The 23,475-nt window shown below is 49.4% G+C and overlaps 1 protein-coding gene across 2 annotated transcripts; it reads left to right on the forward strand.

The window, feature by feature from the left end:
- The first annotated feature begins 13,922 nt into the window (after positions 1–13,922).
- Dmbx1 (diencephalon/mesencephalon homeobox 1) lies at positions 13,923–19,521 on the forward strand. 2 transcript variants are annotated; one of them, XM_027937706.2, is made up of 4 exons: positions 13,923–14,076; positions 17,340–17,518; positions 17,799–18,147; positions 19,067–19,521. In XM_027937706.2, exons 1-4 carry the CDS (start codon positions 13,923–13,925, stop codon positions 19,519–19,521), a joined length of 1,137 nt encoding a protein of 378 aa, XP_027793507.1. The 2 variants fall into 2 exon arrangements, with proteins under 2 accessions (XP_027793507.1, XP_027793506.1); XM_027937705.1 differs by having other exon boundaries at positions 13,923–14,074; positions 17,323–17,518.
- The last annotated feature ends 3,954 nt before the right edge of the window (positions 19,522–23,475 follow it).

Here is a 23,475-nt window from a genome sequence, read left to right on the forward strand (position 1 = left end):
AACTCCAGGTTTGGGGGCTTGTGATTTGTCGGAGAAGGTAGTACCAGATTGGGGCGGGGATAATTCGGGATCCGCGGCCTTTTCGCATTCTATCGGAGTTTGGAATCCCCAATGCCGGGAACCCGTGGGGTCTTGAGCGCAGGCTCAGCCCAAGTTCTGTCTGGGGCCCAGGAAGGTCTTTTTCGTTTTAGAGGACGACGGAAGTCCTGAGTCTGCTTGTCGATGCTGGTTTTCTGGAAGCTGCTGGGGTTTGGGGACGTCGGGGAAACCGGAGGGCTTTAGTGATTTAATGGCCCTGGGGGGAAAGAGGCTCTTCATTACTCTAAGGTTGTATGCGTCGAAGCCACGGACCTTGAGCAAGTTCCCATTTGCCGTCGCAAGTGCGGGTGTGAGTGGTGGTGATGGAGGCGAGGGTCCTTTTCCTTTACTAGTGTTCCGGATCTTGTGCGCTGCAGACGGGTTGGCTGGGCCAGGCGACGTTTTAGGAAGTTCTGTGACCTATTCGTTTTAGGTGGGATGAAATAGGGTTTGTTTTCGATTTTGCGGGGATTCTCGTTTCACTTCTGTGCATCTCCCAGGCCCCCCAGAAAGGGAAAGGTACTCTGGCCTAAGGATCGGTGAATTTAGTCCCCCCTTCCCCTCTCCGCTAACCAGCTGTGCTTATGTATGTGTGTAGGCGGTCAGAAAAAAATCGAATTTGCTGCCTAGTGAGAGCAAATTATCCGGATAATTGGCTCAAATTTCTCTCCTCTGTGGTTGGAGTAGATGCAGCCTTTGGACAAGAAGCTAAACATCGCAACTCAGGAGAGGGGTGAACACCTTATTCCATCCCCCACCCCGCAGACCTTGAGGGCGGGGACTCATGCAAGGAGGCGGGAACCTGTCTTTGACCTCACTGACCGGTGTGGAAAGCGGTGTGGAAAGCGGTGTGGAAAGCGGAACAGAAGGACAAAAGTGGGAAAGAAGTGGAAACCCGCCCTGGGCGAAGGCCTCAGCGAAGGCGAGCACTACCGGCCTTGGGATGGGTTCTCTCGGATAGCAGGCACCCAATTCATCTTCATGGGCTATGGGTGAGTGCCTGGGAGACCGCTGCACCCTCCTTTTTGCCATCCGTGTGGTCGCCAAATTGGAGCCGTTTCTGTGCTTGTAGAAGACATAACTTGCTTTGGATCGGGTCTACAACACCCATGCACACACTGCAGATCTTGAGCAGGAAACAGTTTCCACCTTACCCTTGGTAAGGAATCATCCTGGTTCTTGACGAGCCAGTCGCCTGAAGGCTGGGCTTCTAGAGAGCATCCATTGGGCTTGGACCATTGGACCTCTCAGTCTAAACTGTGGGTTCTGAGGGCAAGGGGGAGAACCAGAACTAGGTACACAATTCCCCAACTCTGAACTAATTCAGTGCCATTAAATGCTGGGGGAAGGATGGGTGTCTAGATTGAGTGGACACAGAATTGGACTCATGGATTAGTCAACCTGGCTATAGATAACACGTTCAGATATGCTCAAGTGAGAAGTCACACAGGCAGATCTGCTGGACATGCACTTACAGAACCCCTTTGATAGACAGGTACATACACATAGGTTAAAATGAAATGGACACTCATTAGTCCCAGGCGATAGCTGGGCCTTCCCACTCACCCAGGGTTACTCGTGTACACTTTCACTCAAACAGCTGTGATCCCTATTCTTGCCACCATCGCCGGGCCTCACTCTTGGTGTCGGGTCCCGGCTGAGGCAGTCTCCAACTCCCCCGCGTTCCCATTCCCCGCCCCCCTTCAGCCCCTTCCTCACGGACCCGCTCGGCCGCCCCGCGGTGCCCATGTAAATGACAGCAATAAATATCTAATCAAGGCCCGGGGCGACGCCGCCTCCGCCCGCCAAAGCCCATTACCGAACCGACGGGCGAGGTAGGGAGGGGTGCTGTGGGGTGAATTTCGGGCGGGTCTGTTCTGGCCTGAACATTCATTCTGCACTGAGTACCCCTCATCTCTGACCTTGAGCAAATCTCAATTTCCCCTTCCTAAGAGCACCGATTTCTCATATCTTGTCGGATCCTCTCTCCATCCAGCGGTCACTCCGTTTTGTAACCCGTTGGCTCTTGGGACAATTTATTTGACTTGGGCCCCATTGCTGCCTGAGGGGCGGATATCCCAGCTTATAGACCCCTAATCCTAGCTCTGGTGGGTCTGGCTCCAACTGTTATTTGGACTTTAGCCGGTTTTCGGCCAGCAAAGGAAAGATTCCCTTGAATTCTTGATTATCAGGCCAGAGCGCCTTCCCAGACAGGGTCACATCTTGCCGCCTTTCTGCCGCCCACTGTAGGCGCTGCTTCAAAGTGTGCCCCAAGGTCACTAGAGCCCACAGGGTCTCGCGGCCCCTTCCAGGCTTCATGATTCCAGTCGCCAGTTTTTGTTTGCGTCCTCCCATATAGCCGTACGTCTGTCAAATCTGCGCACAGTACTGGGACCTCTCTCTACCTCTGAGCCACAGACTCTCCCTCCGAGGTCCTCCAGCCTCCTGAAGGCCCTGACTTAGGACTGGAGCGTCTTCTCTACAGGGACTGTACAGTCTCTGTTGTTTTCCTCCACGTCCCTGCCAGGGTCTGGACGAGCCCAGAGCCGCCCAGCTGGTCCCTGCCGGACTCCGGACCAGGGGGAACCCTGTGGGCAGAGCTGCCTCCTGTGTGTCTGGGAGAGATAGAAAACACCCTGTGCTCAACCCTACCCCTGCTTGATCTCAGCTAAATCCAAGTCTCTTGGTCTTCCTCTCTTGAGCTCTATCTAGCTGTCTCTACTGAAAGGGAAGCGGAGAATCAAGCAATTACCCCGACAGCTCTACTTCCAGAGCCTTCCTCCAGAGTCCTCTGCCTCACTTGTCACCAGCTCTCTTTCAAGAGCCAAGTGACCTGGTTTGAGAAAACAACATCTCTCCCATCTTCTTTCCTTTCTCTGACTACATTTTACTGCTTTTTCCCCCCCTTTAAACTAACTTCAGCTACCTGATTTCTCTGCACCCCAACATTAAGGACATCAGAAAATCGAGGACTGTAGGCAGAGGGCTCCCTCAGTCTCGGCCCATTAGCCTGCAGGGGGCTAATTACCCCAATTAGTGGCTGATTTATAATTAATGGCTCGGACCGAGGGATAATTGGATGTTAATGGATAACAGTTTGTGTAGGGAGCTAAGCGCCTGGGCTTCTCAAGGGGGCACCGAGAACGGACCGGGATCTGTCTTGAGACTCAATTCCTATCCTGGAGATCTCCCTGCTGGCTCCCTCCTCCATTCCTGAGAGCCAAGAGAGAAGGTGAAAATCTCCTTTAAGGAATTTACCAACCCCAAGTGCCTGTTGAGTCTACCACCCTATTTGGTTTGACCCTGGTAAAGTCACACACCTCAAGCCCACCTGCCTACTCTCCTTGACTCCAACTCCAGGATCATTTTGGAGGTCTTCAACTGAGCCTGAAGGAGGATGACAGATTCTTCTACCTCAGTGGCCCATTCCCTCATACTACCGGTCAGTGTGGGGCTAATGGTAGCAATGTGGGTGTCAGTGCCTATGTCAAATGCCACTGGGGGTAGGCATGATCAAGGTGAGAGCAGTGACTAGGACTCATGGTGGAACCAGGTCAGGACTCAGTCTGTGGCAAGTTCGGGGCCACAGCTATGGTCAGAAGGTGGGTTGGTTTCTAGTAGAGACACTGGGCTTTCTTTGCTGGGGTAGGGTGGGTAGGCAAGGTGCAGAGGAGATGCTGGTCATTGGCTCACTTAGTTCTGGGCTGTGCTGCTCACATCTCTCACAAATAGTCTTCCCCATACCAGGACATCTGACTCTCTTGACTCTCTGCAATTCCCCTTTAGTCTGAGCCTCTCAAACCAGAACTCGTGACACTATCCCAAAGTCTGTCACGCAACAGGGAGGGGCACCATCTTTAATTTTAGAATGTGTAATGGCTCCTATTTTGAGTACTGATTACTGACTGGGGAGACAGACCCTGCCCTAGAGGGACTGCGGGTTAAAAGCTCTAATGGGCACTGAGTTCATACTTTGTAGTTAGACTCCCTGGATTCCATCCTGGCTCATCTGCTTAGCTGTGTGGCTTTGGGCAAGTGACTTTGCCTCCCTGTCTTTCAGTGTGCTTATCAGTCAAATGAAAATTATGAGGTTGTGAGAGATAAATGAGGTACTGCTTGTCAGATCTTTATAAGAATGGTTGGTAGAAATAGTTATTATTCTATTTCTGGTGAAGGGCAGGCTACAATTTGGTGAAATAATGTAATAAAAATTTGAAGCATTTACTTAACCTAGCCTGGGGTACCAGGTTGAGGCTTCCTGGGGTACCAGGTAGAAGCTTCCTGGAGAAAGGGTTGCTTAATCCTAGTGTGAAGAATCATGGCTTCTCAAAGTGATGCTCATGATGATGGTGGGGACAATATTTCTAGAGAAGGAAGAAGCACATGTGGCTTTAGAAGGTCATGCTGCATTGGTAGGTAGGAGGGTGATGGTGAGTGGATTAGGAGGGAGGAGGGAGATAAAGAATTTAGATTATGTCTTTCAAGAAAATTTGGCTTTGATGGGCTAGGGATGTGGCTCAAGCAGTTACGCGTTTGCCTGGTATGCGAGGGGCGCTGGGTTCAATCCTCAGCACCACATAAAATAAAATAAAGATGTTGTGTCTACCGAAAACTGAAAAATAAATATTAAAAAATTCTCTCTCTCTCTCTCTCTCTCTCTTTCTTTCTCTCTCCCTTCTCTCTCTCTCTTAAAAAAAAAAAAAGAAAAAAGAAAATTTGGCTTTGAAGGTACCAGAGATAACTGAGAGATGAGTTCATTTGTTTCAAATGAAGGCAATAGAAACAGGTTTAACAGTGGGGACAAAAGTTGGTAACCCTAAGGAATGAGTAGATATTCCTAGATTCTCCACTCTTTGACACCCAGAAGCAAGTGATACCACATTTGTATCCATTAGCTTGTATAAGCATCTCTCTAGAGTGTTTGCTTGACCATTTCCTGTGGTCTTGCTGGCCTCATTGACTCACTGAATTGTTGATACCCTGCCCCTCCCTGAAGTGAGGAGACCTGGCTTGGGGAATCTGGCCCCTGGCAAGGGGAGGAAGAGGCTGATCCCTTGACTTTCTACATTATTGAGGCCTAACATAGATTAGAAATCTGGGGAGTTCAGCAGTGACCCAAGAATGGATCTGGGACTCATAGAACCCCTGTAAGACAAATAGCATCTGAGAAAGAATAGTGAGATGTTCTCATGTCAAACCTTCACCTAGACAGTATGCCTGAGAGTCCTTGGGCAGAGAAGGGCAAGGCAGGGGTGTCCACGTCCCTTACATCATACACTTATGCTTACTTCAACTCAGAAGTAAGGACAGATGTGGAAGTTGGGATACTTACTAGAGTCAGGCTCAGTCTTTTCAGTTCCCAAGCAGGCCAGTCAAGGTGACTCACCTTCCTTGAGTGTCAATATTTTAAATATTTTTTCCTCTTATCAAAATGGGAAAAAATATTAATAAAGTTACTAAAGTTGATTGGCATGTTCCAGACATGGGGCTTCTCTTAAAATCTTGAGTCCTGTACCTCAGAGCTAGAAGACACCTAGGTTATCTTGTGTAGCTATCTACCACGCACAAGTAGTTGGGCCCACCCACATGCACACACATGAAGGAATCCCTCCTTTTTGACTTTCTCAAGGGTGGCTGGTCAGCTCTGGCTTACACACTTTTCATGATGAAAGTCTCTGTCCCTCAAGGGGCAGCCCAATGGGTTGATGTCATGTTAGAGGAAGTCACAGAAAATAGGACCCTAGCCAGGGTCACACAGGTGCCTGGAATTGGGGCAGGGGCCCTGGCCTGATGTTTATGTATTCATGTTTTTCCTCCTGCTTGAGTAAAGGTACTTTTGGACTCCATACTATTGGGTAGGGTTATAGAGATCCTTCCCCCTGGAGGGTCACTGTAGAAAATTCAGGGCTAAAAAGGCAGCAGTATTTCTCAGGGAAGGAACAGGCTATCCTCAATCCCTCTTTCCACCATTGACACCCAGGGCTGCCGTCACTGAGCCCTATCTCTTGACCACATGCTGGACAATAAATACCAGATAGATCCTCAGAGACCATGTTCCCATCCTGCCTCTACTACTTACTAGCTATGGGACCTTAGGCAAAGCAGTGTCTGAGTCTCCGTTTTCTAACACATATAACAGGGACAATACTACTTACTCCTAGGGTTGTGCTGAAACTTATTGAATGTGATATATAGAATGAGTCGAAAAGGACTTGGATCATGGCAAATGTCCAATGAAAGGTAGCCATTGTTCATTTCGCCATGGTTTGAAGAAAAACAAGGAGAGGAGTCACCCAGAGACTGTTGGTTTCTTTTCTTCCTTCTCTGCTTTCTTAAAGTTGTTCTGCCTTTCCCCCACTGTGTGGGAACAAGAAGAAACTGAAGAAGAACTGAAAGTTCAGAGGAGAGGGTGACCGGATTGGCCTGTGGGGTGACAGAGCTGGGTGTGATCGAAGGAAGGGTACACTTTCCTTTTAATCAAAGATGCCTTGCATGCGGTTTCCTGGCAGTGCTGCTGTTAATTTATAAAAAATGTCCCCTAATAAAATTCTGCTTGATTCTTCGATTGGCTGGGCATTAGGCCGCAGCCAGCAGCGACGCGGGGACATAACGGATGCATTTGCAGATTTGGAAAATTAAAGCCATCTATATGGCGCCTGTGGCGGGAGATCCGCCGATCTGCTTGCTTAATGAAATATAAAGATTCTTTTAACCAATGTAAGCACAATTCGACAGCTTGTGAAACGCGGCCGCGCCATGATGGATGGCTCTCCTGGCTCGCCAGGAATTGCGGGGCGGCACCTTTTAAATATATAATTGATTCTGTTTGGAATGTGCAGTGGGCTGAGCCCATGCAGGGCTCAGCCTGGGGCCAGGAGTGCAGGATCCCTGTTTAGAGACCCCTGTAGGCCCTGTAGGGCTCCCGCCTGGGCAGCTTCTCTGTGGAGCCCACCAGCACTCAGAGGTGGATATGGATGGGGCTCAGCTGCTGGGCCTGACTGAAGACTCAGGGGCGGGAGGTCAGGTTTAGGCTGTCCCTGTTGCTGGGAGAGGGCACACTGGGCAGGGGTCCCCCCACCTAGGCCTATAGTCCCAGGGACTGAGGCTGTGGGGGGACTGGAACTCTGAGTTTCCATTCCTCCTGTGGGCCATACTGGGCTGAGGTGGCCCTGCCTCCCTCATCATCTCCTGTTCTAAAATTCTTTCTCATCCATTCAACATTTATTATCTACTAAGCATCAAATGCATACCAGGTTCTGTGCCAAGTGTTTCAGAAATTTAAAAACTGGATAAGACAAAACTATTTATTTATTTTTGTGTGTTGATCATTCTATCTTCTTGCTTTTTTCTTTCTCTTTGTATTTCCCTCTTGTTCTCGCTCAGACTCTGTTCAGAGGCGGAAGAGTGGCAATATACTGGCCCAGCAGCAGAGAACAGGGGCCGCATGAATTCGTAGGGTACCATTTAGTGTACATTCCTCCAGTCTCTCTCTCTCTCTCTCTCTCACTCACTCTCTCTCTCTCACACACACACACACACACATACACAGAAACACACAAATATTAGCATACATGGGCTGGCAGATGTGCTCACCCATGAAGACATATAAAATAGCCACAGATACACATACAAACACAGATGCACATACATCAGTCCTGTGGCCAATCCCAGTAGGTCTGCATTCACACATGTCCACTGAACATGCAAACATTCAACTGTGTGGTACCACATGTTTGATTGGGAAGTAGCGTCTACAGACAAGAGTCTATCTCCTAGCACACATGTGCATGTGTACATGAGCGTGTGTGCCAGGGGAGTGTGCTTTTGCTTTGCTGTCCTCCTTTTGCCTTGGATCAAACAAAGATGATAGAAGAGGGGGAACAGAATATGCTGGGGTGAGATCCTGTGTGCCTGGGATTGGGAATTACTAGTTGTTAGGAAGAAATTTACCTGTGGAAACCTGTTCTACCACTTCCTGACTACATGGCCTTCAGTGGACTATTCAATTGTTCTTACCTCCCATTTCTGCATCTGTAAAATGGGGATAACCTCTTACGGACTGGAAGGATTGATGGAGATGTCTGCCTTATCAGAGGCACTTAATAAATGGTTATTATTAATTAATTCATTCATCTGATTCTCGTTTTCTGAGTCCTGCCTCTGTGCCAGACCCTGTGATCTATGCTGAGAGTGGAGTGCCTGGAAATATATGAGGCACAACTTCTGCCTTTAAGGGACTGTGTCTTATGGGGGAGACAGAAGTGTCTTCACAGTACTGTGATCCAGGTACTAGATCAGAAAAGCCATGTATACTAGGGGTATGGCTCAGTGGGAGAGCACTTGCCTGGCATGTGAAAGCCCTGGCCGCTATCCCCAGCACTGGGGGAAAAAATAAATTTAGAAAATCCAAGTAAGGTGCTTAGTGTGATATCTAGCCCAGAGTGTGTTCAGCTGTTGTTACTTTGTTATCATTGTCACTGTCATCATCATTTCGATGACCTGAGTACTTAACTGGAGCCTGGAGAAGAGAGAGAGATGCTTGTCAAATGTGATTGGGGCAGACCCATTTTCTTTCCTTTTTTTAATTGGTGCATTATAATCATTATATTACATATATCATATGTAATGTGGGGGGCTGGGGATATAGCTCAGTTGGTAGAGTGCTTGCCTTGCATGTACAAGGCCATGGGTTCAATCCCCAGCACCAAAAAAAAAAAAAAAAAAATAATAATAATATGGGATTCATTATGCCACATTCATACATGCACATAATGTAATTTGATCAATCTCATTCCTCAGTAACTTCCCTTTCTCTCCCATCCTCTCTCCTCCCTGGGCCTCTTTTTTTTTTTTTGTACCAGGGATTAAACCCAGGGGCACTTAACCATTGAGCCACATCCCCAGCACCCTCACCACACTTTTTAAAATATTTTTTTTTAGTTGTAGTTGGACACAATACCTTTGTTTTATTTATTTATTTTATGTGGTGCTGAGGATTGAACCCAGGGCCTCACACAGGCTTGGCAAGCACTGTACCACTGAGCCACAACCCCATCTGCCCCCAGCCCTTTTTTGTATTTTATTTAGAGACAGGGTCTCACTGAGTTGCTTGGGGCCTAGCTAAATTGTTGAGGCTGGTTTTGAACTCGTGATCTTCCTGCTTCAGCCTCCTGAGCTGCTGGGATTACAGGTGTGGGCCGGCATCTCTTTTCTGAGGAGACATCCTTAAAGGAGGGGCCTTCTGAAGAGGGAGGATTTTGTGAGGTGAAGGGAAGGAAGGAAGGAGAAAAGTGTCTCAGGTCAAGGGCCCAACAGGAGAAAGGCATGGAGGTGACAAGAAGGGGCAGGTAGTCTGTTATTGCTAGGTGCTAGGGAGAGGGAGAGCTTCAGGCCAGAGGGAGAGGTTGGGGGGAATCCAGACTGGGAAGGTCTTCAGGGTGCTGCGATGCTTGATGCTCATAAGGCTGTGCAAGGTTTCTCTCTGGCTTTGGTTAATAAAGAAGTCTTGTGTGTCAAAAACTGTGAGATCAGCAATCATTAAGTCAATTAAAATGTTACCACATTAACATTAGAGCAACAAGGCCTGAGTTTGGTGGGGGAGGGGCATTGTAGCCACAGGGCTAGGGGAGGGGATGGATAAAATTACTTCTAAATTCTGTTTCCCCTTCCTCACCTGAAGCTTGTGACACCTTTTGGAGCCTGGCTCCATACCCACATTCATTGCAACACACAGAAAACCCTTCATCTACCCTCCCTGCAAAAAAGCAAAGAAAGAAAGGATATAGATATGAAAATCACCTCTATAGGTTATCTCCCAGAGATAACCTCTGTTAACATTTCAGGGTACAACCTTTCAGACTTTTCCCATGCATTTTTATTCACACATTACAAAAATGGGATTGCATGATGCATACGGTTTTGTTACCTATCTCTTTGATTCAACAGTATACTGTGAACATCAGCATATACATATCATCGTTTTCAACTATACCACCATATTCCATCGTGGACACGACTGTCCCCTCATTTATTAACTAATCCTCTCTTGATGGAGAGTTAGCTTTCCAATTGTTTTCCATTGTAAGCAGTGATGTGAAAAAATATTCCTATGCACATATCTCTGCATGCTTGAGGGATAAACGTCTTGAAGTGGAATTGTTAAGTCAAAGATGATACACTCTCTGAAGGCTTTCATTCGGGGAATAAAGAGCTCTTTCATCAGCAAGGTAGGAAAAAGACTTCTTCTCACTCCCATAGATAACTTTGGGTAATAGGTGTTCTTCACATTTACTAATTTGATTAGTGAAAAAAAAAATCTTACTATTTCTATTCTTCTTTCTTTGGTTATAAGTAAAGAGGAGCTTTTTGTCATTTGTCAATTGGCTATTTGTTTCTTTCCTTAATGAGTTGTTTTTTCATTAACTTAGCCCATCTTTTATTAAGATGACCATCTTTGATTTCTATACTAGAGCTCTTCATATATTAAGTATATTCTTTTTAAATAAGTTTTAAAAATATTTTGAGTTGTAGATGAACACAATACCTTGATGTTATTATTTATTTTTATGCGGTGCTGAGGATCTAAACGAGTACCTCACAAGTGCTAGACGAGCATCCTTCCACTGAGCTACAACCCCAGCCCTTACGTGTATTATTTTTAAGTTGTTATTTGTGTTCCTTTTTTTCTTTTTATGGTGGTATGGAGAATTGAACCCAGGGGTGCTCTACCTCTGAGCCATCCCTTTTTATTTTTATATTGAGACAAGGTCTTACTAACTTGCCTAGGCTGTCCTTGAACTTGTGATCCTCCTGCCTCAGACTCCTGAGCTGCTGGGACTACAGGCATGTGACACTGTACTTGGTATTATGCTTCTCCCTCTCTCTCTTTCTCTCTCTTTTTTTGGTTTTAATTAGTTTTGCTATGTCATAGACGTGGTACATTTTTTTTCAGATTTGCCTTTTAGCTTTGTTTATAGTACAGTCTGTTATACATATGTTAAAATGCTTTATATCACCATTTGTATCTGCTTTGTTTGCCTTCTGCCTCTTGGATTATGTTTTTGGTAAATACAGTGGGGCTTCTGTAAGTGAATGTCGTTGGAAGGTGGCAGGTGTGGGTGTTGACTCAAATCTCTAAATCTGTCAGTTCCCGACTCATACCCATACTGAAACGCTGGATTCATATTTCAAACTTGACATGAGCCCCTCAAAACCTTGATTTTTTTCTTTCTTTCCCTTTCCATACCTGCTTTTTCCTCAATGCTTCTAATTTGGGAAAAGACCCAAATTCACACAGTGGCTCTGGTCAAAAACATGACTTGTTCTTTTTTGCCATCTTCATATCGTGTAACTAACTTACCAGCAATCACATCTACGCTACTTCCAAGCTATGTCCGGAACCTGACCTTTTCTCACCACCTCATTCCACTGCAGGGAGGGCAGTGTGGTCATTAGCCAGGCTTCTGCAGCAGCCTGCTGGCTTGGTCTCTCCACTTTTCTCCTTTCCTCCCCGCAGTCTATTCATACAGTAGCCAAAGTGTGCTTTTAAAAACAGATCATATGTGTTAATCCCCTGTTCAGAACCCCCAGTGGGCTTCCCAACACACTCAGGATAAAATCCAAACTCCTTATAAATGGACACCAAGCCCTCCAGCAAGGGGCCCTCCTCTCCAGCCTCATCTGCTCCATTCTCTCCCCTCACCATGCCCCAGCTGCGCTGGTTTCTGACTGTTCTGCACACACAGTCTTGTTTATGATTTCGTCCTCGCTGTCCCTTTTGCCTGGAAAGCCTTTCCCCCAGAGCTCCTCACGGCTTCCTTCAAGTTTCTGCTCAAACATCAGAGAGCCCTTCCCCAACCACCTGTTCTAAAATAATCTCCCCTTTCCCGCTCCTCATTCTCTTTCCCTGCCTTAATTTATTTCAGAGCACTTATTCCTGTCTGATGTCAGTACATATATTTTTCTTTGTTATACATCCTTCTTCCCTGGAATGTAAATTCCATGAAGTTAGGGACTTTGGCACTTGGTAGGTGGGTGCTTAATAAATATTTGCTGAATTAATAGGGGTATATGTGAATGTATGTGGTGTGATGTTTGTGTATAGATGTTTCTGCTGCCCGATTAGGCATCGGTGAGAATGCGGAACTATGGGGGTAATGATGATACATTTGTGGGAGTGAGAAGGAGAACTTCTGTGAACATATGGCCAACAATGTCTGCATATGCATGTTTGTGCAGGAAACGTGTGTGCTCGTCTGTGACTGGTGTGTTTGTGTGCATGCTGTGGATGTTTGGTTATATATACCTGTGTCAGCTTCAGTGAGGGTGGGGAGCTGAGACACCTGGACAGATTCTTTCTCTAATCAAATGGACCTGCCATTGCCCCAGTCTTCTCCTTCTACCTCCCAGAAATAGGAAACACCAATGTATTTTTGGGTGGCTGCAGACATAGGATCACATTCCAAAAATGATATATTAGGATGATGTGGGGGCAGGTGGGTGCTCAGATGAGGACCACAAATGTTCAGAGGGATCTGGGGCTGATGGGACCTGGGAGGCCTTGTACTGATCCAGGACACCAGGACATTTCAGCAGGAAGGATGTGTTCTTCAATGAATGGATGATTTTTTTGGAGGGGGGGTGGGCAATGGCCACACAAAAAAAATGAGTCTGACTCAATGTGGATGGGTAGTCCTTGGACTGGCTCTGTGATCTTAACATGTCACTGTTCTTTCTCTAAGCCTCAGTAGACTCATCTTGCAAATGGGGTTTATTGTTCTTGGCAGGCTTACTTCTTGGGGATTTGGTGAGGAGAAAGGAGATAATGACAATGAATATATAACAATCATATCAATTGTGTTCTTAAGTCTGTGCAGCACATTAAGGATCCCCCCCCCCCACCTATATCAGGGATTGAGCCCAGGGCCTGAGTATGCTAGGGAAGTGCTTTACCACCGAGCCACATCCCTAACCCCACACATTAGTGTTTTAGTCCATTATCTCATTAGAGTGAATGCCTCAGTGAAAATTCAGCTCTGAACTTCGCTCCAGTGGGCCATCGTGGGTGTCAGTTGAATAAATTTGTGTGTGAGTGAATCAGTGAATGTAGAAATGAGTAAGAGCAATTGAACAGAGAGATGGTTGCATAAAGTAGCAAATGGATTGGGAAATCACAAAGACTAATTTTTGGGGGGGTGAGTAGTTGGGATTAAACTCAAGGCACTTGGTCACTGAGACACATCCCCAGCCTATTTTATTTAGAGACAGGGCCTTACTGAGTTGCTTAGTATCTTGCTAAATTGCTGAGGCTGGCTTTGAATTCATGATCCTCCTGCCTCCGCCTCTTGAGCTGCTGGGATTACAGGCGTGCGCCATTGCGCCCTGCCAAGACTAACATTTTTGAGCACATACAGTACAACAGGCCCTGTTGAAAAGACTTCTCTTAATCCTCGCAGGAACCCCAGAAGATTGGTACTATTGTTAATCCCATCTTGCAGATGGGTAAACTGAGGGTCAGAGAACTTAAATGACTTCCCCAAAGTTACAATGTCCCTAAGTGGCAGGCTTGAGACTCCAGCCCAGGCAGAATGATTTTAGAGCCCAGGGTGTTGAATCCTATTCTGGTGTCCTGCTGGATGAATCACTGAAAGAGTGGGTAAATGAAGGAGTAAGTGCTGGACCCCTTGTGTGGGCAAGACAGGCCACTTTCTGATGGGAAGGCAAAAGCTCTTAGGGGTGACATGAGCATCCAGGCTGTGGACTGTGGATGGGTTCTGTCCCAAGGTAGTATCTAATGGCTCTGCCTCATGTCCTCTCTCCTCCCCTGTCTGCAGGCGGATGTCATTATGCAGCACTATGGGGTGAACGGCTACTCGCTGCATGCTATGAACTCACTCAGCGCCATGTACAACCTGCACCAGCAGGCAGCCCAGCAAGCCCAGCATGCCCCGGACTACCGGCCATCGGTGCACGCTCTTACACTGGCTGAGCGCCTGGCTGGTAAGGGCCCTGGAGACAGGACCATGGGGTTAGGCCCCCCGTGGCCTTGAGGAGGAGTCTCTGGAAGACAAAGAGAGGAGGGTTGGGAAAGCCTATTCTGGTTGGCTCAAAAGCTCCAGGTCACAAGCCGACATGGTGGTTCAGGTTGTAATCCCAGCTACTGGGGAGACTGAGGCAGGAGGATTGCAAATTTGAGGCCAACCTGAGCAACTTAGCAAGACCCTATCTCCCAAAATAAAATAAAAAGTGCTAGGGGCTGGGTTTGTAGCTCAGTGGTAGAGTGCTCGTCTAGCACGTGTGAGGCACAGGGTTTGAACTTCAGCATCACATGAAAAATAAGTAAAATAAAAGTATTGTGTTGAAAAAACACGTTGAAAAGAAAAACAGTGCTGGGGATGTAGCTAAGAGATAGAATGCTCCTGGGTTCAATCCCCAATGCCAAAACAAAACAACCCCCACCACACACAAAACAAAAACCAAGAGCCCCAGGTCACGTGGCAGAGATAATTCAAAATCTGGGTGTTATTCTCACTTTGGCAGCACTTAAACAAAAATCTGTGCCTGTATACGCAGTGCAGCCCATTTGCTCACACTGTGCTGGACCCTGGTGCTGTCTGTGCCTTGAAAATCCCATGACAAGCTTGTGCAAGAGGTAGCCATTAGCTAACTTGCAGATGAAGAAACCAAGGTAGACGGCTACTGGACTAGTCCAGAGTAGCTGAAAAGCAGCTGAAAGTAGCCGAAAGAGGGCTAGGAGGAAACTGTAGGCATAGGGAGTAATAAGTAATAATAGCTCCATGGTGTGAATGCCATGTATGTGCCAGCTACTGTGTGAAGTCCTCCTCCTTCTCTCTCTCTCTCTCTCTCTCTCTCTCTCTCTCTCTCTCTCTCTCTCAAAATGTTCCATCCCCATGAAGACAGATTATTATTTTCATTTTGTGTGTAAGGAGACTCAGACTCAGACTCATGAGTGGGGTTGGAACACGAGAGCTGTGGAAGGAGAGCTTGCAGTCAGTGCAGGGTCTTCCTGTTCATTTCTGTTCTGAGACTCAGTTTCCCCTGGGATAGTGGCAGTGCCCATCCCATAGGATGGCTGAGAGATAATTGATAACACATACAGGGTGTTCAGCAGAGTCTCAGCCATGCTCAGAAGTCTTTAGTATCTAATACCCAAGGGAAGTACCAGGAGGGAGCTACAGCCTACCTGCCCCCAATTCCTGGTTTAATTGATCGTTGCCTTGATTGCCTTTCAATGGGTAGAGGAAGGATTCAATGACATAGGTGAGGAGCTTGTTTTCTTGGAAGGCAATGTCACCCACCCTACCCTGTCTCAGGCCAAACTTTGTTGAATCCATGTGGGTCTAGGTCTGTGCCAGGCAGTCCTCAAGGACTTTAGGGAATTCCTATGGAGAGCAGGTGCCCATGGGCCATGAGACAGCATGATAGAGGAGTATAGGAGCGAATGGTGGGCAGTTCAGAGCTGCAGGACCTGCCAGTGCAGTCAGGGCTTTCTGCAGACCATGGGGCAGGCATCAGGCCTCTAAAAGCACAGCAAAGGTGGGTGGGGATGTTGCTCAGTGGTAGAGCACTTGCCTAGCATGCAGGAGTCCCTGAGTTTGATCCCTGGCACTGACAAAAAAATAAAAACAAACAAACAAACAATGGCATGGCAAGGAGGGAGGAGCAGCAGGAGCCAAGGCACAGAATGGGACGGGGTCTGAGAACCCTGCCCAGGTAGGGGTGCCAGCCTGGCAGGGAGGATGTGGTGGTGGCCAGCCTACTTTTTTAGACCCTGCCAGGCCTTCAGGCAGGACTCAGAAGATAAAATGGAAACCCCTTCTCTAGATCATCATGGGGCATCAGTGCTCAGTGTGGGGATGCTGGGTGCAGTCTTGCCCCTGCTATGGCTGCTTGGAGTGAATTCCCTGCTCAACCTGGTGGTAACTTAAGCTCCTGACAGTGTTCTGGGACCCAAGGGCCAGAGCTTAGGGAAAAGGAGTCAGGGAGAATGGCTCATGTCTGTTGGTAGGGGCTGCTCCTTCTAGTGGGGAGTTCTGCCTGTGGTATAGAAAGCCTGGCCCCCCCTGCGACCACCCTACCCTTTGTACTGTTGTTCACTTACCAGGGTGGGGTGACTAAACAGTCCTCACCCCTCTGTTGCCCTAAGGTGACCAGCATGAGTTTAGGGCTTAGTCTAGGAAAGGGCTGATTTGTAAGGGATCGGGCTCCCTTTAAATGGAAGTAACATCCCCAAATCTGGGGCTTCCTGGACACTTGGTTGTCTCATTCCCACTTAGGATGTTGTGAATGACTCCCCAGGGGAGAAACTCTGCAGCCCTGTGCAGAGGTAGAGACAACTCAGGCTCCCTTCAGCATAGACAGGGCAGGATCCACCTTGGTAGGATGGGAGACAGTAAGTAGGGAGAGGCTCTAGTTAAGCAGAAGGCTGGAGGCTGGACACCACCAGCCCCAGGCAGACACTATCCTGGGTAGTTTTTGTGAACCAGACATGTGAGCAGGACCATAGAATATGATGTTGGAGCACAGTCTCTTAGTCTTCCTGTCCCTGAGGAGGCAGCCAGAGGGGTGAAGCCTGGGTGTAACAGGCCTTTATCGAACTCTCAGGGCCCTGCCAGATCAGGCTGTCTGTTCAGGAAAGTAAGAGCAGGAACCTCTGGTCCTGCCGTCAGAGACAAATGGGTCCCCTGGAGGATGAGATTTGATGCAGAGGATAGAGAATGGAGTTCTTGCCCAGTGAGACTCCTTAACTAGACCTTGAGGTGAGTACCAGCTCATGGCCTGGCTTCTCATGCTCTGATGCCACAGAAGCCTCAGTATCCAGAATTTAAGGACCATAGGGTAGTAGAACCATTGTGGTGTGGATTCTTAGATTATTAGCATTATGTAATTTCAAAATATTATAGTAGTCTGAGACTTTAAGAATCTTAGGACAATACATATCTACCCATCCCCAATACCAGCCAGATAAGAAAGACCCTGCCCAATCACATGCCTAACACCATTCTTGGAGCTGAGTTGATCTCTGTGGTCCTCATAATAGATAATGGGATGGAGAGATTTTGAAAATTTAGCCAGTGGAGAGGGGATGGGTGATTTCCAAGGGCAAAGGGCCAGCATCCAGCTCTGACAGATGCCTGTGTCACTGCAGCTGGAGTGGGTCAGAGAAGGCTAAGATTCAAAACCTATTTCCCATAATTAAATGGGCCCCCTCTCCTTGCCCTCCAACGGCTGTACATTTCAAGACATCATCTTGGAGGCCCGCTATGGCTCCCAGCACCGCAAACAGCGACGCAGCCGCACAGCGTTCACGGCTCAGCAGTTGGAGGCCCTGGAAAAGACCTTCCAGAAGACTCATTACCCAGATGTGGTGATGCGTGAGAGGCTGGCCATGTGCACCAACCTGCCTGAGGCCCGGGTGCAGGTAGGGCCCAGCTCCCAAAACTAGTTCTTACAGATAAGCTCTAGCTCATCTGTCTGGCTCCTGGTTGTCCAGGAGCCAGCATTTGCTCAGTGGGTGATGAGGTGCAGCTGCTACCTCCGCTGATGGCTTCGTTGATAGGAGGGGCGATTTGGAAGGGATGGAGGGGGTGAGTTTCCTAGAGGTGGAGGCAGAGTTATTCCATCCTCCCCAGAGCACCCTGCTCCACAACAACCCCATTTCTTTTCTCCTCGCCTCTGACTGCTCCTCTGCCTGTCCCCAGGTGTGGTTCAAGAACCGCAGGGCCAAGTTTCGCAAGAAGCAGCGCAGCCTGCAGAAAGAACAGCTCCAGAAGCAGAAGGAGGCTGAGGGCTCCCAGGGGGAAGGCAAGACAGAGGCCCCAACCCCAGACACCCAGCTGGAGATGGACCAGCCCTCCAGCCTGCCGGGTGGCGATGCCCCTGCTGAGCTTCACCTGAGCCTGTCTGAGCAGTCGGCCAGTGAGTCAGCCCCTGAGGACCAGCCGGACCGTGAGGAAGACCCCAGGGCTGGGACCGAAGATCCCAAAGCTGAGAAGAGCCCTGGGGCTGAGAGCAAGGGGCTGGGCTGCAAGAGGGGCAGCCCCAAGGCAGGTGAGGCTTGGGAGATGCTGCTGTCATGCTGGGGCCCCGGCTCAGGCAGAACAGGCAGGTGCAGCCTGACAGGGGCTTGAGTATGTGACGTGTGTCAGAGTAGAGGACAGTCAACAACTAGCACTCAGGGGCATGACCATAGCAGGCCTGTGCCAGATGTTCACGTTTAGTCGCTGAGTCATGGAAAGGTCTAGATGATTTGCGGGGGAGGGGCTGGGAGCCAGGGAGAAGCAGTCAGAAGCCCAGGGCAAAAATTATCAACCATTTGGAGTACTCTAATATTTCAACAACTAGGACAGATGATGGGTGAATACCATCTGGGTACCAGGATTCCCACATGCAGCAGAGACTTCTCCCCAGATTCCCTCTTTCCTTGGGCCTTGGCTCCATGTATTTTCAGCTCAGAGGTCTGGTTCCTTAGGGACCCTTGTGGAAGGGACACCTGCTGAGAGGATCTATAGGATGGATCTTTCCAGGGCTGGGTAACCCCTTCCCATCTCTTTCCCACAGAGCTGCCCTGGGCTGAAGCCTCCCATCCCTAACCATGTTTGTGCAGAACAGAGCTCTGGCCTGAGGCAGATCTCAGACACAGATTCTAAGCCCAGGCAGGGAAACCCTAGAGACTGTGAGCTGAGCCCTGGTAGGAGGGAATGGGAGCTGAGGACAGGAGGGAAGGAGGAGCCAGGGGCTCCCCAAGGATTCAGGCACAGGAGCCTGGGCTGGAACCCTGGAGATTCCTCAGGTTCCTTCCTCTCAGCGTTCTGAGCCACACTTCTGGGGGTGCCCTGGTTCAGATGGGATGGATATAGTTTCAGCTAAAGCCTGTTTCGCTAGTGCCAAGGGATAGGAAGCAAGGGAACCCCTGCTGTCAGGCCAGTCCCCGGTCCTGAGTACTTGGTTCTTGGTTCTCTGCTTGCAGATTCCCCAGGCAGCCTGGCCATAGCTCCTGCAGCCCCAGGGGGTGGCCTTCTTGGCCCCTCCCACTCCTACTCCTCCTCCCCGCTGAGCCTCTTCCGTCTGCAGGAGCAGTTTCGCCAGCACATGGCGGCCACTAACAACCTGGTGCACTACTCATCGTTTGAAGTGGGGGGCCCAGCCCCTGCCGCTGCTGCCGCCGCCGCTGCTGCAGTGCCCTACCTGGGCGTCAACATGGCCCCGCTGGGCTCACTACACTGCCAGTCCTACTACCAGTCCCTGTCAGCAGCCGCTGCTGCCCACCAGGGTGTGTGGGGATCCCCACTGCTGCCTGCACCCCCAGCAGGCCTGGCACCTGCCTCGGCTGCCCTGAACAGTAAAACCACAAGTATCGAGAACCTGCGGCTCAGGGCCAAGCAGCACGCAGCCTCCCTGGGACTCGATACGCTGCCCAACTGACTGTCCGGCCTCCCACCCAGCCAGGGGTCTTGGGTGCCTCCTTCCCAGCCCCATGGTTATTCCCAGAAGGCTCTCTAGGAGTTAATTTTGGGAGCCCAGGAATCCTGGGGTCTGGAAGTCTCTCCCTGTCCCCTTCCTCAGAGCCCCAGGTGAAAACTACATCCCTCTGCATGGCCCTGCTTGGACCCCATGGAGGCCAAATGGGGAGGTGGTGAGAGGCTGGCTAGATCCCCTTCTCAGTATGGCCTCCTCCTTCCCTTCCCTCCCCTTCTGCCCCCTAGTCAGTTGATGTGTGGAATGTGAGATATAAATATAAATATATAAAGCTATATTTTCAGGCACTGCCTGCCCCAGGTCCCCTGTCCCCTCCTATCTCTTCTCCACTGCCACCCTTGCCTCCACCTACAGCTTCTGCACTCACTGCAGCCTTCCTCTTCTCTCCCTTCCTTGGAAGCTCCCTTGATCTCTGTCCCTGCCCCTCTGTCTTGCCCACTCTGGTCTCCCTCTCATGTCTGTCCCCCCTGGTGCTGGCTGTGTTGGTATCCACAGTTCTCAAGCTGTGTCTTGTGGTCTTTTTAGTTTTAGTAATTCTGCTTCTTCCCATCTCTCTCGTCCTCTTCTCCCTCCTTACTTCTTCCCTGCCTGCCCCTGTCTCCTTCCCGGACTTGTACCCTCTCTAGGCAACAATTCCATTTCATGCCCAAATAGGCAACAAAGCCCTCATTGGAGACCCTGGAGTGGCGGGCAGGAGGTAGCCCTGGCCTCACAAACCTCCTCCCCAGGTCTGACATCTGGAAGGCTGCAAGAGCCATTTTCTCTTCTCAGTTTGGAGGTCCCACCCAGATCCAGGAGGGAGTGGAGGCAGGATGCAGGCTAGGTGGGCAGTAGAATAGACAGCATGCCTTCCTGTGCATCCTCCAAGGCCCGAGGCTGGGGTCAGTAATGGTCACCAGGTCTGACCAGGGCTCTGGAACCCTCTTTGGTAAGATTTTTCCTGATTGGAAGGAGGTGGTGGGGAGGAGTGCCTAAGAGAAAACAGGGCTGGTACTCCTCTCCCGCAGTCCCAAAGTGAATTTTCACATTCAGCAGTTTCTGGCTCTTCCCGGAGTACATCTGAGCCAGGAAGGTTGAACATGGGCTCCTGGTCACAGTGAAATGCAAACCACACAGCAGCACATAGTGTCAGGCTTCTGTTGACTGCCTGTTCCAGAGCCAACTATGAAAGTAATTCTGCCCGGCTAGTCACTGGCATGGTGAGGTATGTTCCTGTTTATGGCCAGGCCACTCAGCTCAGCTGACTTCCTCTCACAGTAGCAGTGTGAGCTTGGCCAAGCCTGAAGCTTCTTTGGTACCATTTCCCTGTCTGAATTAGACGGCCCAGAAGATCCTATCCAGCTCCAACATTCTGCATTCTGTGCTCACAACCTTGTTTGGCAGAAGTTCTTAGTTAAATTTAACATAACAACCACAATAACCACAGAAAAGCTCTCAGAAGGCACAGTGAATTAGAAAATTACTGTTGTCTTGTTGTGGAGCAATGAGTATAGTATACATAAACCTCTCTGTGAACACTGCCTCAGTTTCCCAGTAAGTGTAATGGGTCCCTTCTATTTCAGGTGATCTGGATTTTTGTTGTTGTTGTTCTTTTTAGATAGACATGGCAGTGGATGATCTAGATTTAATTCTGCTTTTCTTGAGTTCCAGTGCTAGCCTGTAGGGTCACCCCATTTCCATGCCCATGGTCAGGGAGAGGGGGATGGGTTAAACAGATTCCTTGTCGTAATCCCAAACCCTGCTTAGAGAAGTTTGAAAGACTTGTCAAGTTCCAAGGCTTATCTCCCCTGCCTCCAGTGGGTGCCCTAGTAAGATTGGTTTGCAGAACAGTCAATGCCCATCATCTTTGGGAGGTCAGCCTGGAATGGGGCAGATGGAGAAGGCTTTGGACAGGAAAAAGTGAGAAGAGTGGTAGGTTGGGCCCAGAAAACCATTTGAACAAAACAGGAAAGGTGAAACTAAGTGGATCATATCACAGGAAGGCTTCATGAGAGGTGGGCCCAAGGGGACTGGAATCTGGGTTAAAGAGCCCCACCTCTGTGTGACAAGTATCAAGGTAGGCAAATTGAGGGATTCTGAGCAGGGGGTGTCTTGCTGGGATCTGGAATTTGGAAAGTGGATCCAAAGCCATGGGAGTATCAGAGGAGGACAGACCAAGCCAAGGAATGGGAGGTTGGCAAAGAAGAGTCAAGAGGAGGTTTTTGGTTTGGGAGGGTTTTTGGTTTGTGCCCATGGTCAGCTCCAGGAAGTTCTGTTTCTGAAATAAACACAGATCTCATCTGGACCAGGCATGGGGGCTGTTCTTGGGTACAACTAATGACATGTGCTTTGGAATCCAATAGCCTTAGACATCAAAACCCCCTTCCAGGAAGCTTCCCCTGACCTCATAAGGGGCAAGTCCACCTGGAGTCGTATTCTGACTCCAGGAGGTTGGACCCGCCCTAGGCTCATCCCAGTTCTTTGTTAATACTTCTCTCATTCAGTTGACCCAAACCTACAAGCCCAGAAAAGTCAGGGAAGGTACAGGTGGGGTCTCAAGTCAGTTTAAGGCACCAGCCTCAAGTACTAAAAGCAGGTGGAGAGCAAGCAGAGGGTGTCCTGGCAGCTGGTAAACCTGTGTGTCCTCAAGGAGTCAGAGGGCACTAGCTTGGGTGGGCTCAACCCCTTAACACTGATGCTGGAGCCTCTCCCAGGCCTGTGGGGCCACCCTGAGGGGCGGGCGAGAGCCTGAGGCTCAATCCCTGACTGTCCCTTCTGGGAAAGCCTAATTCCTCTCTGCTCACTCCTATTTGTGGTCTCCCTTTTCCTGTTGCCTCACTCCCCCAGAGTGTGTTCCGGGGACGTGGGTCCCCACCTCAACTCTAAGGCTGGCAGACTATACGGACTGCTTTCCAAATCAGCTGTTTTGTGATCATTTGTGCTTAGAGGTTGTGCCAGCCCATGGCGAAAACACTGTGTGTACTGTATTTATTTATTCTGTTAGTTGAAGAAACAAGACTCAAACGATTCCCTTCCCCCTGCCCTGTCCCCTGAGTAGTGCAGCATGATGCTCTGTTCCGTGTATCTGTCTGTCTGTTGGTCTTACTTCCTGTGACGTTGTGACCTGTTTTTTGTCCTACTTGGCTAATAAAAGAACCTGGCAGCACAGCTCTTGATCTATGTTCATTCCCAGAGTGGCTTGCAGAGGTACCAAGTGTTTTAAGTGGCCTCTCTACTACCAGTAAGGAGGGCAGCAGGCCTGCCTCCTGATGACTGACCACTCCCACGCTGGCCTTGCAGTTCTCGCCATGGCCCCTACCAATCTGCAGCTAGTGTGCCAGTCTGGAGGGGTCACAAGGGAGCAAGAACGGAGGAGAACTCTGTGTTCTCTGAGCTGCTTGCGCTTCACCCAAGCACAGGTGGCATGGTAGGCTGGGGCAGGGGATGCCTGGGAGGGAATATTCAGGGTATCCTAGGGGGAGGGAGAACTCTTCATCCCTTCTGCTGCATTTCAAGAGAAAGAAGACCAGAGATATCCACCCCTCAGCCCTCCTCTTCCCTGCCCCACTCCCTCCCCTGAGTTCTCCAGTGTTTGCACAAGTGCCCCCACTTCCTGCCCTGCTATCAGAATGGTGATGTATGCTGGGGCTGGTGGGGTTGAGGTCCCCTCTGAGGCTTTCCTGGTAGGAGAACCCCAGCCAGCCTGAGTAGTAGTCAAGGAGCAGTTACTGGACTTCCCAAGGGCGGGACCTGACCTCCCCACTTCCCAGGTCTCTGTGACTCCAGGAGAGCATTCCTCTCTCCCCAGTGGGGCTGAGGATTAGGGCTGGGAGCATCCCCCTTCACCTGCCTCCCCGCCTCCCTGGGAGGGGCTGATGGATCAAATGTCTGCCCCAAATCTCCCACTGCTTCCTCCCCCCT

This window comes from Marmota flaviventris, chromosome 10 (assembly GCF_047511675.1).
Source record: "Marmota flaviventris isolate mMarFla1 chromosome 10, mMarFla1.hap1, whole genome shotgun sequence".
NCBI lineage: Eukaryota > Metazoa > Chordata > Mammalia > Rodentia > Sciuridae > Marmota > Marmota flaviventris.

Excerpts from the sequence above, each read along its gene's own strand:
- Dmbx1 (XM_027937705.1), top strand. The coding sequence starts at position 13,923 with ATGCAGCACTATGGGGTGAACGGCTACTCGCTGCATGCTATGAACTCA. Across the intron at positions 17,519-17,798 it reads TGCCTGAGGCCCGGGTGCAG|GTGTGGTTCAAGAACCGCAG; the intron begins GTAGGGCCCAGC and ends GCCTGTCCCCAG. Across the intron at positions 18,148-19,066 it reads GAGGGGCAGCCCCAAGGCAG|ATTCCCCAGGCAGCCTGGCC; the intron begins GTGAGGCTTGGG and ends CTCTGCTTGCAG.